The sequence below is a fragment of the Pinus tabuliformis genome, chromosome 9 (assembly GCF_031772625.1).
Source record: "Pinus tabuliformis cultivar Carrire ecotype Pingquan chromosome 9, CPIR1, whole genome shotgun sequence".
Classification (NCBI taxonomy): Eukaryota; Viridiplantae; Streptophyta; class Pinopsida; order Pinales; family Pinaceae; genus Pinus; species Pinus tabuliformis.
The window spans coordinates 1,135,842,979-1,135,855,698 of record NC_142307.1 but is presented as its reverse complement, the minus strand read 5'-3'; the positions used below and the strand labels follow the sequence as shown (position 1 = coordinate 1,135,855,698).

At 39.6% G+C, this 12,720-nt stretch overlaps 1 protein-coding gene across 2 annotated transcripts in view; it reads right to left on the bottom strand.

Annotated features, from left to right (window-relative positions):
* Window positions 1-9,179, bottom strand: part of LOC149152637 (uncharacterized) — a 154,395-nt gene extending 145,216 nt beyond the window's left edge. For both annotated transcript variants that reach the window (XR_016262543.1, XM_089439506.1), the window contains exon 1: window positions 7,638-9,179. Coding sequence is in view for 1 of the 2 variants with exons in the window: in XM_089439506.1 (XP_089295632.1) it covers window positions 7,638-8,768 (1,131 nt within the window). In the remaining variant the exon portion in view is untranslated. The remainder of the gene's footprint in view (window positions 1-7,637) is intronic.
* Between the last annotated feature and the right edge of the window lie 3,541 nt (window positions 9,180-12,720).

Below are 12,720 nucleotides of genomic sequence, written 5' to 3'. Positions count from 1 at the left end.
GGGTAGTTTAAATATCTGGATTCAAAATTGTTTGATCGAGTAAAGGTAACTTCATAGGATTCATCATTGGCTTTATGTCATTTTGTACTTCCCTCCCCCACTCGGAAATTAAGGACCATTCCAATGTTCCTCTTCGCCACGCATGGACTGAACCAACGATGAAAATAAGCACGAGAATTGAAGCTCCTATAAATGCAGATATACCCTGTATACTAGAACTCATAGCCCATAGAGAAAGGGAGACTGTTCCAACATCAAGAACAACAAGAACTGGAGCGAACATATAATGATCTTAGATCGGATCCAAGTATCTTCCCATTGGTTCGATACTTGATTCGTAACTAGTAGTCCGGTTCTTGACCAATGGGAGCCAAAGCTCTGGAAATAAAGGATGCAAGAATAGGAATGAGACTATATATTAATGAAAATATCCAGCCAGAAAGTATTATATTAGGGAAATAGGAACATGAATATACTCCTTTGAAATAGATCAAATTCTTATATTTTTACGTCAACTTCTTCATTATTATCCCACCCACTTATATATATATATATATATATATATATATATATATATATATATATATATATATTATCAAAAGGCTGTAGCAAAGCTAGACAACACTGTTATAGCGTACTGAATGTCCATTGGTTTCAAAGAAGATGCAAAGGTCCTGAACAAAATACAAAATTACATGTCTGCTGGAAAAATTTCTCAGTACATCTGTGTGTGTGTGATATTATCATACCTTGAAAATCTTGCAATATTGCTGTTGACACCTAATCCTCAGCGGTTGGGTGTACCCGGAATGTGAACAGTCATCAAGAAGATGAACTGATCAGTCACATTCATGTATATAAACAATAGCTACCTAATGAAATACACCAATCAGTTTTTCTGAATTGTTCTGCCAAGTTTGGAGTTACTCCTAGTCTGACATGGTATCAGAGCCAGTCCTTAGAATAGTCGTAACTCCTTTTCTCTGCGCATGAATACCTGAGCGCTACCTCTGTCCTGCGTGTCATTGGGTCTCTGCGCATCGGTTAAAAGTCATTAATTGTCCTGAGTGTCATTGATTCTCTGCGCATCGGTTAAAGTCATTGATTGTCCTGCGGTTCATTGATTCGCTGCCTCTCCACACCAGATGCACCGGCTCTGCAACAGATCATCGAGGACGTTGTGGAAATACTGAAGACTAATCCAAATCCTTCCGTTGAGAAGATTTCAAAGGAGACGGCGTACACGACCTCCTGACTGTCAAGGAGGCCTCTTCTGGCTCCACCTCAGACCGCCTCTGTCGTTGGCTCTACGGCACCTTCCTCTCCTCCGACGCCGACTTGCAGCTCGTTGTTCTCAGGTACATTCCCCCGTCGTACTCCTTGAGCTTCCCTATGGCATATTCATCGATAGCATCCACCGCCTTCTTGCTCTCGCCGGTGACATAATAGATGTCTTTCTGCCCCTCTTCCATCCGGGTCTCAGTTGACATCCCTCGTAACAGTGAACGATCCCATCTATTTCTCCTATCTTGTATCGGGCATCCACTCCCTCCACGAGCCCCTTGCCGGATTCGAGGCCGTCCACTAATGTTAAAATATTCAAAAGCTGGTTTCAGAAATTGATACATGCCCGTATCTTTTCTTCCGAGATCAAGGTACCTTTAGCTACATCTTGTGCTTTTCTTGACAGAGAATCCGCTTCCGTATTCTGGTTCTCTACACCAGTGAAGTCAAGAGCAGAGGTGGTAAGCCTCTGCCTGAGGTGTTGCGACTTGGACATCCTCAATATACGCGCTTCAGCTGTATCCATTCATTTGATCTCCGTTTCTGTGTATATAACCCTCGGCGATGTCGACACAGGGTCAGGTCATCGCATGCAAAGTTGTTTTTGCATGTTGGTGAGGGTGTTACTGAGGTTCAACCATAGAGAGAGGGCTCGGATAGGTCCGCATAAAGATATTGTATGTGACTCATAAAGATGATATTATTGTATGCATTATCATCTATGTATTTGAAACGAGTTATTAGTTGTCAGCTGTATAGACATTGAATATTATAGTACGCAATATCATCTATGCCACACAGATGCTTATACTTGGAGCGGAAAGGATCCAGAGGGTCGTTTTCCATGCATTCTTGGACACGAAGCTGCTAGGATAGTTGAAAGTGTTGAGTATTGTGCAGTATCATTCAAAACATTTATATCATTCAAAGCATTTATATATTGCGCTGCTTTCAAAGTAATATTACATGATATATTGATATATTGAAGTGATATATTAATACATTGAAGTGATCCCTTGCGCATTTTTTAAACATAGTAGTATTGCATGATATATTGAAGTGATATGAAATGCTTCTAGCAAACATTAGAGGGATTTGAAGGCTGTAACGCAAGGAAAAAAAAAATTATCAGCAGAAGTAATTTTTTTTTTACAGAATGCATTCAATCGTCTCTATGGTAGGAATAGTTCTCACTGGCAAGGAGAACTATCCTGAATGGTCCCGGATGTTAAAACACACCCTCATCTACAATGAGTTGTGGAAAGGAGTGTGTGTCGGAGAAGAAGACAAAGACCCTGTGCAGCCTACATCAGATAAAAAGCTTGTCATTTGAGAAAACAAGAACAGCAAAGCCTATGCATTAATCGCAGCATCTGTAAATGAAGAAGTAAGTCGCCATATTTCATCATATTCAACTGCCTTTGAAGCTTTACAAAAGCTGAAAGAACTCTATGACTCACATTCTGCACTTGAAGTTGTTCAGCTCATGATTAAACTCTTCACTTGAACTGAAAAATAATGATCCTCTTGCTCTTGCATCTGAAGTTAAATCCATAATGCATGATATCAAATCCACTAAAGTTGAGCTGGATATCCCTCTTATTGTTTTTCTCAAGGCACTCTATCCTACTTACTCCAATTATCTTGAGTCTTTACAAGCAAATGGAAATCTTAAAGACATAACCTTTGACTCTCTTGTGAAAAAGTTTGCTGAAAGAGAGAAAGCCTTTGGAAAGAAAACAGTCCCTGAATCTTCTGAAGAGACTGTTTGCCTTGCTCATAAAGAAAAGCATCCTGCTCAAGATTCTACAAGAGGAAGAGGTGGACGAAGAGGAAGAGGAAGATACTTCAGAGGCAGGGGGGGCAGACACTCTCAAGCAGAAAAAGCAGATCTGCATTGCATTCGCTGCAAACGAAATGGATCACATGATGCTTCTACATGCAAGCTACCATGGGACAAAATTGAGCAGAGAAGAAATCAGCAGAAAGGTAAAACTGGTGATACAGACAAAGGTAAAGCACCTGAATCCGCTCACTATATTGAGGCACAATGTAACATTGGAGTAAATGAAGATTTGTTTAATGCTTCACTTACTTCTTCGAAAAATGATTGGTTGCTTGATTCAGGAGCAACCTGTCATATGACTCATAGGAAAGATTTTTTTGAAGATTTCACTGACAATGTTGATGGAGCAGTATACTTTGCAGATCAGTCAAAAATCAAGCCATCAGGGCTTGGCACAATCAGGCTTAAACTGCCTGGTCTTCGAGACTTTCTTCTAGATCATGTTCTATATCTCCCACAGCTCAAGAGAAACTTGCTGTCCTTGGTCCACATCCGCCAGCAAGGTCACTCCATTCATATGTTTGATGGAAAGCTTGAGGTAAGAAAGGCATCTGACCACTCACTTGTCATGAGGGGAATAGAAGAAGAAAGACTTCTTAAACTGCAAGGAACCTCTGCTCATGCACAACATTTCTCATATATTTCTCATCATGAAGAAGGTACACTTCCATCAAGTTTATTATGGCATGCTAGATTTGGACATTTAAACTATGACAGTCTTCGCTTATTGAAGAAAAATGGTGTTGCTGATTTGCCTACAATTCCTAGAAAACATAAGCAATGTGATGCTTGCATTCTAGGAAAGCATAGCAAATAGTCTTTTCATGATTCACATTCAAGAGCACATAGGAAGCTTGAACTCATTCATTCAGATTTATGTGGTCCAATGCCTGTTCCTTCTGCAAATGGAAATAAATATATCATGACATTTATTGATGATTACACCAGAATGTGTTGGGTTTATTTATTGAAGAACAAATCTGATGCTTTTCAAACATTCAAGAATTTTCATAAGTGGATTGAAAATGATGCACAATCTCATATTGGGTCTATTCACACTGATAATGGAAAAGAATATACATCAAATGAATTTGAAAACTATCTTCGCCAACATGGGATCAAACATCAAACAACTGTGCCTTATAATCCCCAACAGAATGGTGTAGCTGAAAGAATGAATAGAACAATCTTGAATATGGTACGATCCATGCTTTTCTTCAAAAATGTAAAGATAATGTTTTGGGCTGATGTTGTTCTATGTGCTGCATATATAAAGAATAGATGTCCATCTAGTGCTATAAGAAACAAGACTCCTTATGAATTGTGGTATGGACATGTTCCTTCGGTAAAACATCTCAGGATTTTTGGTTCCACCTGTTATGCTTTAATACCAAAGGTACATAGAAACAAACTTGGTGCTAGAAGTCGTAAGTGTATCTTCCTGGGGTATTCAAACACCTCTAAAGCATATCGTCTCTATGATGAAGTAAATAAAAAGTTTGTTGTATCTAGAGATGTCATTTTTCTTGAATCATCCAAATCTGACAGTGTTGTTGAGCGGCAACTTGATCGCTTGGATAGATTCACAAAAACGAAATCATTTCAAGAGTTTGATAATCAGATTCCACATCTTGAAGGGGGGATTCCTATACTAGATCAACATGTGGAATCTTCTTCTGAAGAACAATCTCCCTTGCATGAAACTCCAACACCGAATGATCGTTTAAGTGATGTAATTGATAGAATTGGGAGACTCAATCTTGATTCAATCCCAACTCAATCAACAGAGCAGCCTGGACCATCTCAGAAAGGTCCCCCAAAGTGGCTGACAAAGACACTTGAAAGTGTTCATCCTGATGAAATTGGAAAAACAGGAACCAGAAATACAAACCGACAAGATGGAGGTGATGTAGATAACTCTAATTCACCTGTTGATATGGATGTTACTTATGATTGTGAATTGAACTTGTCTACAGATTTTGAACCAACTTCCTTCAAAGAAGCTGCTTCTCATGATGAATGGAAAGAAGCGATGCAAAAGGAGTATGATGCCCTCATAAAGAATGGCACTTGGAAGCTGGTTGATCCTCCATTTGGAACCAAACCAATTGGCTGCAAGTGGGTCTACAAGAACAAATACAAAGCTGATGGCTCACTTGACAAGCACAAAGCTAGGCTTGTGGCAAAAGGTTTTGCACAGAAGGAAGGGGTTGATTATGAGGAAACTTTTGCCCCCACAGCAAAATGGGCCACCATCCGGACACTCTTTGCACTAGCTGCTCAGAACGGTTGGAAAGTCCATCAAATGGATGTAAAAACTGCATTCTTGAATGGAGATCTAAAAGAGAATGTTTTTATGTCCCAGCCTGAAGGATTTGCTGTGAAAGGACATGAACATAAAGTATGCAAACTTGTGAAGTCCTTGTATGGCCTCAAACAAGCACCACGAGCCTGGTATGAAAAACTAACTGAGCATCTTCTGAAACTCAACTTCAATCATTTTGATCTTGATGATGCAACTTTATTTGTCAAGAAAGTTGGCAAAACAGTTGTATATCTTGTGGTATATGTAGATGATCTTTTAATGACAGGGAACAATGAAAGCTATATTGCATCCATAAAGAAAGAATTAGGAAAAAATTTTGAAATGACTGATTTGGGCTATGTTCATTACTATCTTGGCATTGAAGTAACCCAACATCCAAAATCCATATTTCTTTCTCAAAAGAAATACATTGGAGATTTGTTAAACAGATTTGGCATGACAGAGTGCAATCCTCTTTCTATTCCAATGGAACAAAACTTAAAGCTCACATCTATTGAAGGAAAAGAATTTGAGGATGCAACAAAGTATAGACAGCTTGTAGGAAGTCTCATCTACCTCACTACTACCAGACCAGACATTTCATTTGCTGTTGGAATCCTCTCCAGGTTTATGCAAAAGCCTTGTGAGGGACATTGGTCTGTTGCAAAAAGAGTTCTAAGGTACTTGAAGGGAACTCAAGACCTTGGAATCAAGTATACACAGGTGGACGACTTCAGGTTGATTGGATACTCTGATTCAGACTTCGATGGAGACAAAGAAACTGGGGTATCTACTTCAGGATATGCTATGAGTCTTGGATCAGGAGTTGTCTCCTGGAGATCACGCAAACAATCAGTTCCAGCAGATTCCACAACAGAAGCAGAATACGTGGCAGCAGCTAAAGCAACGAAAGAAATTGTGTGGCTCAGGAAAATTCTTGAAGATTTGCAGGTAAAACAAGTACAATCAACTCCACTCATGATTGATAACACCTCTACAATAAAGTTGGCCAAGAACCCAAAGTTCCATGATCGTACTAAGCACATCAATACTAAATATCATCTGATCCGACATCATGTTGAGGCCAAAACAATCCATCTCCGTCATTGTTCCACAAATGAGCAAATTGCAGACATCTTCACCAAAGCGCTTGGAAGAGAAAAGCTTGAAAGATTCAGAACGATGCTTGGACTCACCAACATCCCTTCAGATTAAGGGGGGAATTGTTGACACCTAATCCTCAGCGGTTGGGTGTACCCGGAATGTGAACAGTCATCAAGAAGATGAACTGATCAGTCACATTCATGTATATAAACAATAGCTACCTAATGAAATACACCAATCAGTTTTTCTGAATTGTTCTGCCAAGTTTGGAGTTACTCCTGGTCTGACAATTGCCAATATTATCGCAATAAATGCAACAACGGTTTAAACTACCCTTCTTAGCTCATTCAGCTCTATTCCAAACACTTACATGTCAAACAAACTCCAACATATTTTCAAGGGAAGAAACAAGGAGGACTAATCAACCTGAAATGACGTCATCGTTTTCATTTTCAATCAACTTTATCATCATACAAGTGAAGGTTAATTAAAAATATCCCTATTGTTTAACAGAGAGCCGTCTAGTATTGTAGTTCCCTCCAGTTGCTGGAACCTAGAAATGTAGAAAGTTAGAGTTTCCATCAATCCAGAACTCTAATCAATTTTTTGACGATCTAGGACGATTCAGAATTGGGCAAAACCCCAGTGGTCCACATTGTTCCACTATGCACAGGCCTTGGATCATAGTAGAACCTCAAATTTCTGCCGGATTCTTATTAGATTTGTGGCCAGAAAGAGGGTCCGTTTACAAAATGAGCTTATTCCATTTTGTAGTAGTGACATGCCGGTAAAAGGCCATTTGTATGTGGGAAGTGGATGCTCAGGTAAACAGTTTAGATTTGAGCCAATGTTTGTACGTGGGTATCCAATCCTATCAGTCTGTGTTCTCGTGAGAGATGTTGGCAATACGCTATCATTTTTTAACTATTCAATTCCATTGAATTCAACTCTATTCTCAAAACTCTCATCCCAAACAAGGGTGTCCAATAACCTTAAAATTGACAAAAATCCGTACACTATCAATGCATTATAGCACTACACACATGAAGGCTGGTACATGAGGGGGGGAAGCCATCTGCAATCATGTAACAAACTTACCATCATATTGGTATGCAGCGCATCCTCGTAGATATCTTCTGCTGGATCTGGAACAATGTCTCCACTGACACTATCAATCGCTTCGGCAATCTGGTTCCACTTCTCCTCTCCAATCCGCTTCACCAACCGATCACCGTCGGCATCGTCCCCAAGGAATAGGTCCCCGGTATCATCAACCGCAGAAATCTTCCCCGCATCGCCCCGGCCACGGCCCCGTCCCCTGCCTCTTCCCCTACCCTGCATTGCACCCCTACCTCTGCCTCTGCCCCTGCCTCTGCCCCTCCCGCCAGGCCCGCCAGGCCCACCTGTAATCCCGGTTTCCTCCGCCCGCTTGGTCAATATGTTCAGTGCCTGTTTCACAGCATCCTCGCCCACAAGTCTAGGAGTGGCAGACACAGGCGCCGGCCCTGGCCTAGCCTGCTGCCCACCTATGACTCGCCTCACAGGACGGGCGTGCCGATTTTCTTCGGTTAAATTTGTTCCAGTTTGTGTTGGCCGAGGGGGAACAGGCATACCTCGTCCATAACCCGACGTTCCTCTAAATCCAGGCACTGAAGGCAGCGCGTCTGCAGGTTCTTCTGAGCTAGGCATTATGGGTTGCTCCGACCGTTTGAGAAAGATGGCCTTCGTGGGGGACCGGGAAGGGCTTTCTTGCGAGGGTCTTGACTCGGTCTCTTCTGCAGATGGGGGTTTTCCGCTTCCTCGCCCGCGGCCCGCCCCGGAAGCAGGGAAAGGTTCAGCTCCCCATGCTTTGAAAGGATTGTATGCAGCACCTTCTGGAGCAGAGGAGGAGCCATCGCCCGGCGTTTGGATTGGGGTTACCAAACCTCCGCCTCTCCCTTGGCTTACACGACCGGAAACCTTGCTCGCCTGCTGTCTCGGCAATGCTCCTCCGTGGCCTCGTCCGGCGGGTAATTGGCTCCGCGAGGGCTCCTCTTCATCATCGTCTTCCTCTTGCTGTTGCTCTCCTAGCTTTGCAGGTGGCTTGCCGATGGCATTGCTGCTGCTGCCGCCTGAAGGGATCGATCCTCGACCTCTGCCAGTCCCCGACGAAAATGGGGAACTCCATACCACCGTAGAAGAAGAATAGGGGAAGTTTTTAGTTCTCAGTACACTACCAACGCCTCTCATTGTACCTCGACAGTTGAGAGATTTAAGTAGGGTCTAAGGGATCTCTGCTAATTCCAGCTGATATAACATATTCCGCTCTCTGGCTTGATTTGATTGCAGTGCCATGGATGTATTTGCATGTACAATTGTGAGAAGCCCATGGCCCCAAGTGAAACTAGATTTCATCATTTGATTTCCAATTCCAGTTTGGTTTATATATATAACTAATACGGGAAATGGTGCATTCTGAGATATTTAGTGCAACACGAGAACTCATAGGAGCAGGAATCCAGCTTCATTCCAGAAGCACTTGCAGCCGGCAAAGCATTAATATTACCTCTTTTCAAATTATGATGAGAATTCATGGTTATTTTCATGGATCAATTGGAATTTTCATTGTTATGCTTAGTCTCATTAGCACAAAATAACAAATATAAAGTGCGTTGCTTTTCCATTCAAAATTTGAAGTGTTATGCTTAGCCTCATTAGCATAACTAGCCTGGCATAAGAAGCAATAAAGTTAGCTCGCTTTTCAAATCTCGAGAGAATTCAGTCAAAATTATGTTGTGATTCATGGTTATTTCAATGGAACATTCTTATGTTCATTCTTATTAGCAAAAATAACCAAAATGAAGTGTTTTTCCTTTAGATTGGAATTTTAAAATAACCAAAATAAAGTGTTTTGTTTTCTGTTGGAATTTTAAGTGTTATGCTTGGTATTAATTAGTATAATTAACATAAAGTGGTTGTGGTTGAGGCTAACCTTAGTTTAATATTGGATTTACCCAAAGGATTAAGATCATAGTCTCAATGTTGGATTTACCCAGAGGATTATGATTGTGTGGAGCTCGAACTTTGTGGAGCTTGAGCTCAGTTCGTGGTTGAGGCTAACCTTAGTCTCAATGTTGGGTTTACCCAAAGGATTATGATTGTGTGGAGCTTAGTTTGTGGTTGAGGCTAACCTTAGTCTCAATGTTGGATTTACCCAAAGGATTATGATTGTGTGGAGCTCATTTTGTGGTTGAGGCTAACCTTAGTCTCAATGTTGGATTTACCCAAAGGATTAAGATTGTAGTCTCAATGTTGGATATACCCAAAGGATTATAATTGTTTGTGGTTGAGGCTAACCTTAATCTCAATGTTGGACTTACCAAAGGATTATGATTGTGTGGAGCTCGGTTGGGTCTCGACATCCCATGAGACTCTCACCCTCAATCCCTCTCCAAAAGATCTGAAGTTGTGACATAATGGGGACTAAACCCCACACAAACCAATTAATCAACACCTCATGAGTAACAAACATAAAGTGTAATAAGTATCATATATCTCACATCTTATGATAATTGTGTTTTAAATTATATTAATTTGGTATATTAATAATAAATAAATACATACACATTAGCTTATAAAAATTTTGAATGATTATTTATTAAATTTTTATTATTTATAATGGTTAATAATTCATTTTTATTTCATAAATAATAATGTTGTGATTTAAAAAATAAACATAGAATTAGGTCAAGACCAACGCCAATGTTGGATGGAATAACAATATAGCCACATGTGATATGTTGCCACCAAGATTGTGTAAGGTTTAGTTGAACCTAAACACCGAGTGGAACAATTTTTACCCCACACAAGTGTCGGCGATTCCTATTTCCACCACAAAATTTTAATTAATGCCCCCTGACATGTGGGGGAGATAAAGAAATATAACGCGCCCGGTCATGACTGGAGGACAAAAAAAACCGGCGAGCGCTATATTTCTTTATCTCCCCCACATGTCAGGGGGCATTAATTAAAATTTTGTGGTGGAAATAGGAATTTCCCACAAGTGTCTCCCACCATAAACACCTTCCCATAAGATTTGAACCAATGATCTAAAGGGGACTAAACTCCACACAAACCATGTGATCTACACCTCATGAGTAATAATGACATTACTAACAATAATGTCATGATGTTATATTCAAAATTGTGTACTTTGTTTTTTCCTTGGTGATGTGGTGGTTATTTAATGATGTATATTGTCTGAGTTTGAGACACACACTAACCAAGGTTAAATGTCATGAGAAACACCAAAGTTATTGATGGTCATTTTTGTGATTTATTATGGATATAAAAGAAATTGAATATTACTAAATTGAGTTGCTTTAAGGACCCTACACGACAATAGCAAACTATTGGCAACAACTCAAATTAAATTATTATTAGTTGTTGAGGATGGTGCACTCTCAAAAATGTAGCCTCTTTCTTAGGTCTAGTGTTTATTGGAACCTAGATTGACCATGGGGAACTATTGTGTGAGCATCGACACCTTTCTTTTTACTTTTTTATAATGATGTATTTTAAGTATCTAAAAAATAGTAAAGGGGGCTCCTTTATTGGTGGATTGCAAGATTATTTTGATCAAAGTTGAAGTCGATTCTCCTTATCATAAGTTTTATTTTTCTTTTGGGCTATGTTCTAGATGTTAATGAACTTATTTTTTCTCTCTAACTGTGCTTTTGGGAAATATTCTCTTGAGTTGTTTTTTTTTCCTTTTTTTTATGTTAAGCAATATAAAACAAGAAAAAAATCATTGTTCTGGTGATACATCACTAGAAAAGATACTTTCTCGATGATAGAGTGCAAAGGACGTGTCTTTCTTAGTGACATAGTGCACAAGAAATATCGTTTGTTGCAACACAATGTAAAGAAATACTCTTTCCCAATTAATCACCACTTGAAAAGTAGCTTTCTCTGTGATACATAGCCAGAAAAGACTTATTCTCTGTGACATCACACACAAAAATATACTCTCATAGCGACACACTGCAAAAGAATTCACTTCCTTGGTGAAACCAACCCTAGGAAAAGAAGCTAGCCATGTTTCATTTTTCGTCAATCTCCAACCTTCTTTACCATTTCACTAAGAAGTTGCTTTCTCGATGACACATTATTAGAGAAGTTACTTTCTTGGTGACATGTCAGTAAAGAAGTCCCTTTTGATTTCATCACTGAAGAAGTGTCTTTTTCAGCACCTTGGTGAAATAAAAAATGATTTATCTTGTGATAAAGGATCTCCTCATTAATTACGTGATTTTTGTTATAAACATTAAAAAAAATCATAAAAGGGGATTTATGCCAGTTTGTTTTCATTATTCAAAGAGTCTGTCATTGGCCACCTGGCATATGTTTGGTAATCAATCACCCTTAGACATGTAAATTCTAACCTTAGTCATACTAGCTCATATTCCGCACTCCATGTCATTAGTAAGAGTCTATTCCTCATTTTGCATGATTTCACTTATGTAGACGACATGGTGAATTATGTTTTATTTTGCATTGGCCTATAACTAAAAGGCAAGGCAAAAAGGGCTTAATTCTTCCATCTTTTAGACTATAATGTGCTTGTGGAATCCCTCAGCCCCCTTTATCAAAGTAGTACAAAATGTAGTTGCATCTTTTCCCCCCAGAAGCTCATCTGAAACAGGCCTCAGGTTTAGATTCAAAGCAAGTCGACTTAGCATTAAACCAAAGCAAATCTAAAGTTTGTCCAACATATGGAAATTTGGCCTAAATAAGAGGTCAAAAATACAAAACACCTAGAAAATAATGTGTGTGTGCCCACACACACACACACACCCCCACCACACACACATATGTGTGTATATATGTATGTGCGTGTACACATATATATAGGTCTACAAGCTACCCTAAATTGGAGTTGACATGTATGGCATTAAGTTATGGCCTATATAAGATAGACCTCAATTGTCTCGACCTATCCTGGCAATTTGATGATTAATATTTGGAAACATAGAGGACAAACCCATCTTAAATGATTAATGTGTGAAAGGCCCATCATTTGGAGGTTTAAGGGTAGGGTTTCATTTTGAAAGCCCATGTCCACCCATATAAAAATACAAGATCTCTTTTTGTCCATGTTTGAAGGTTGAACCAAATTTGGCTAATTTGGAACCCACATGTC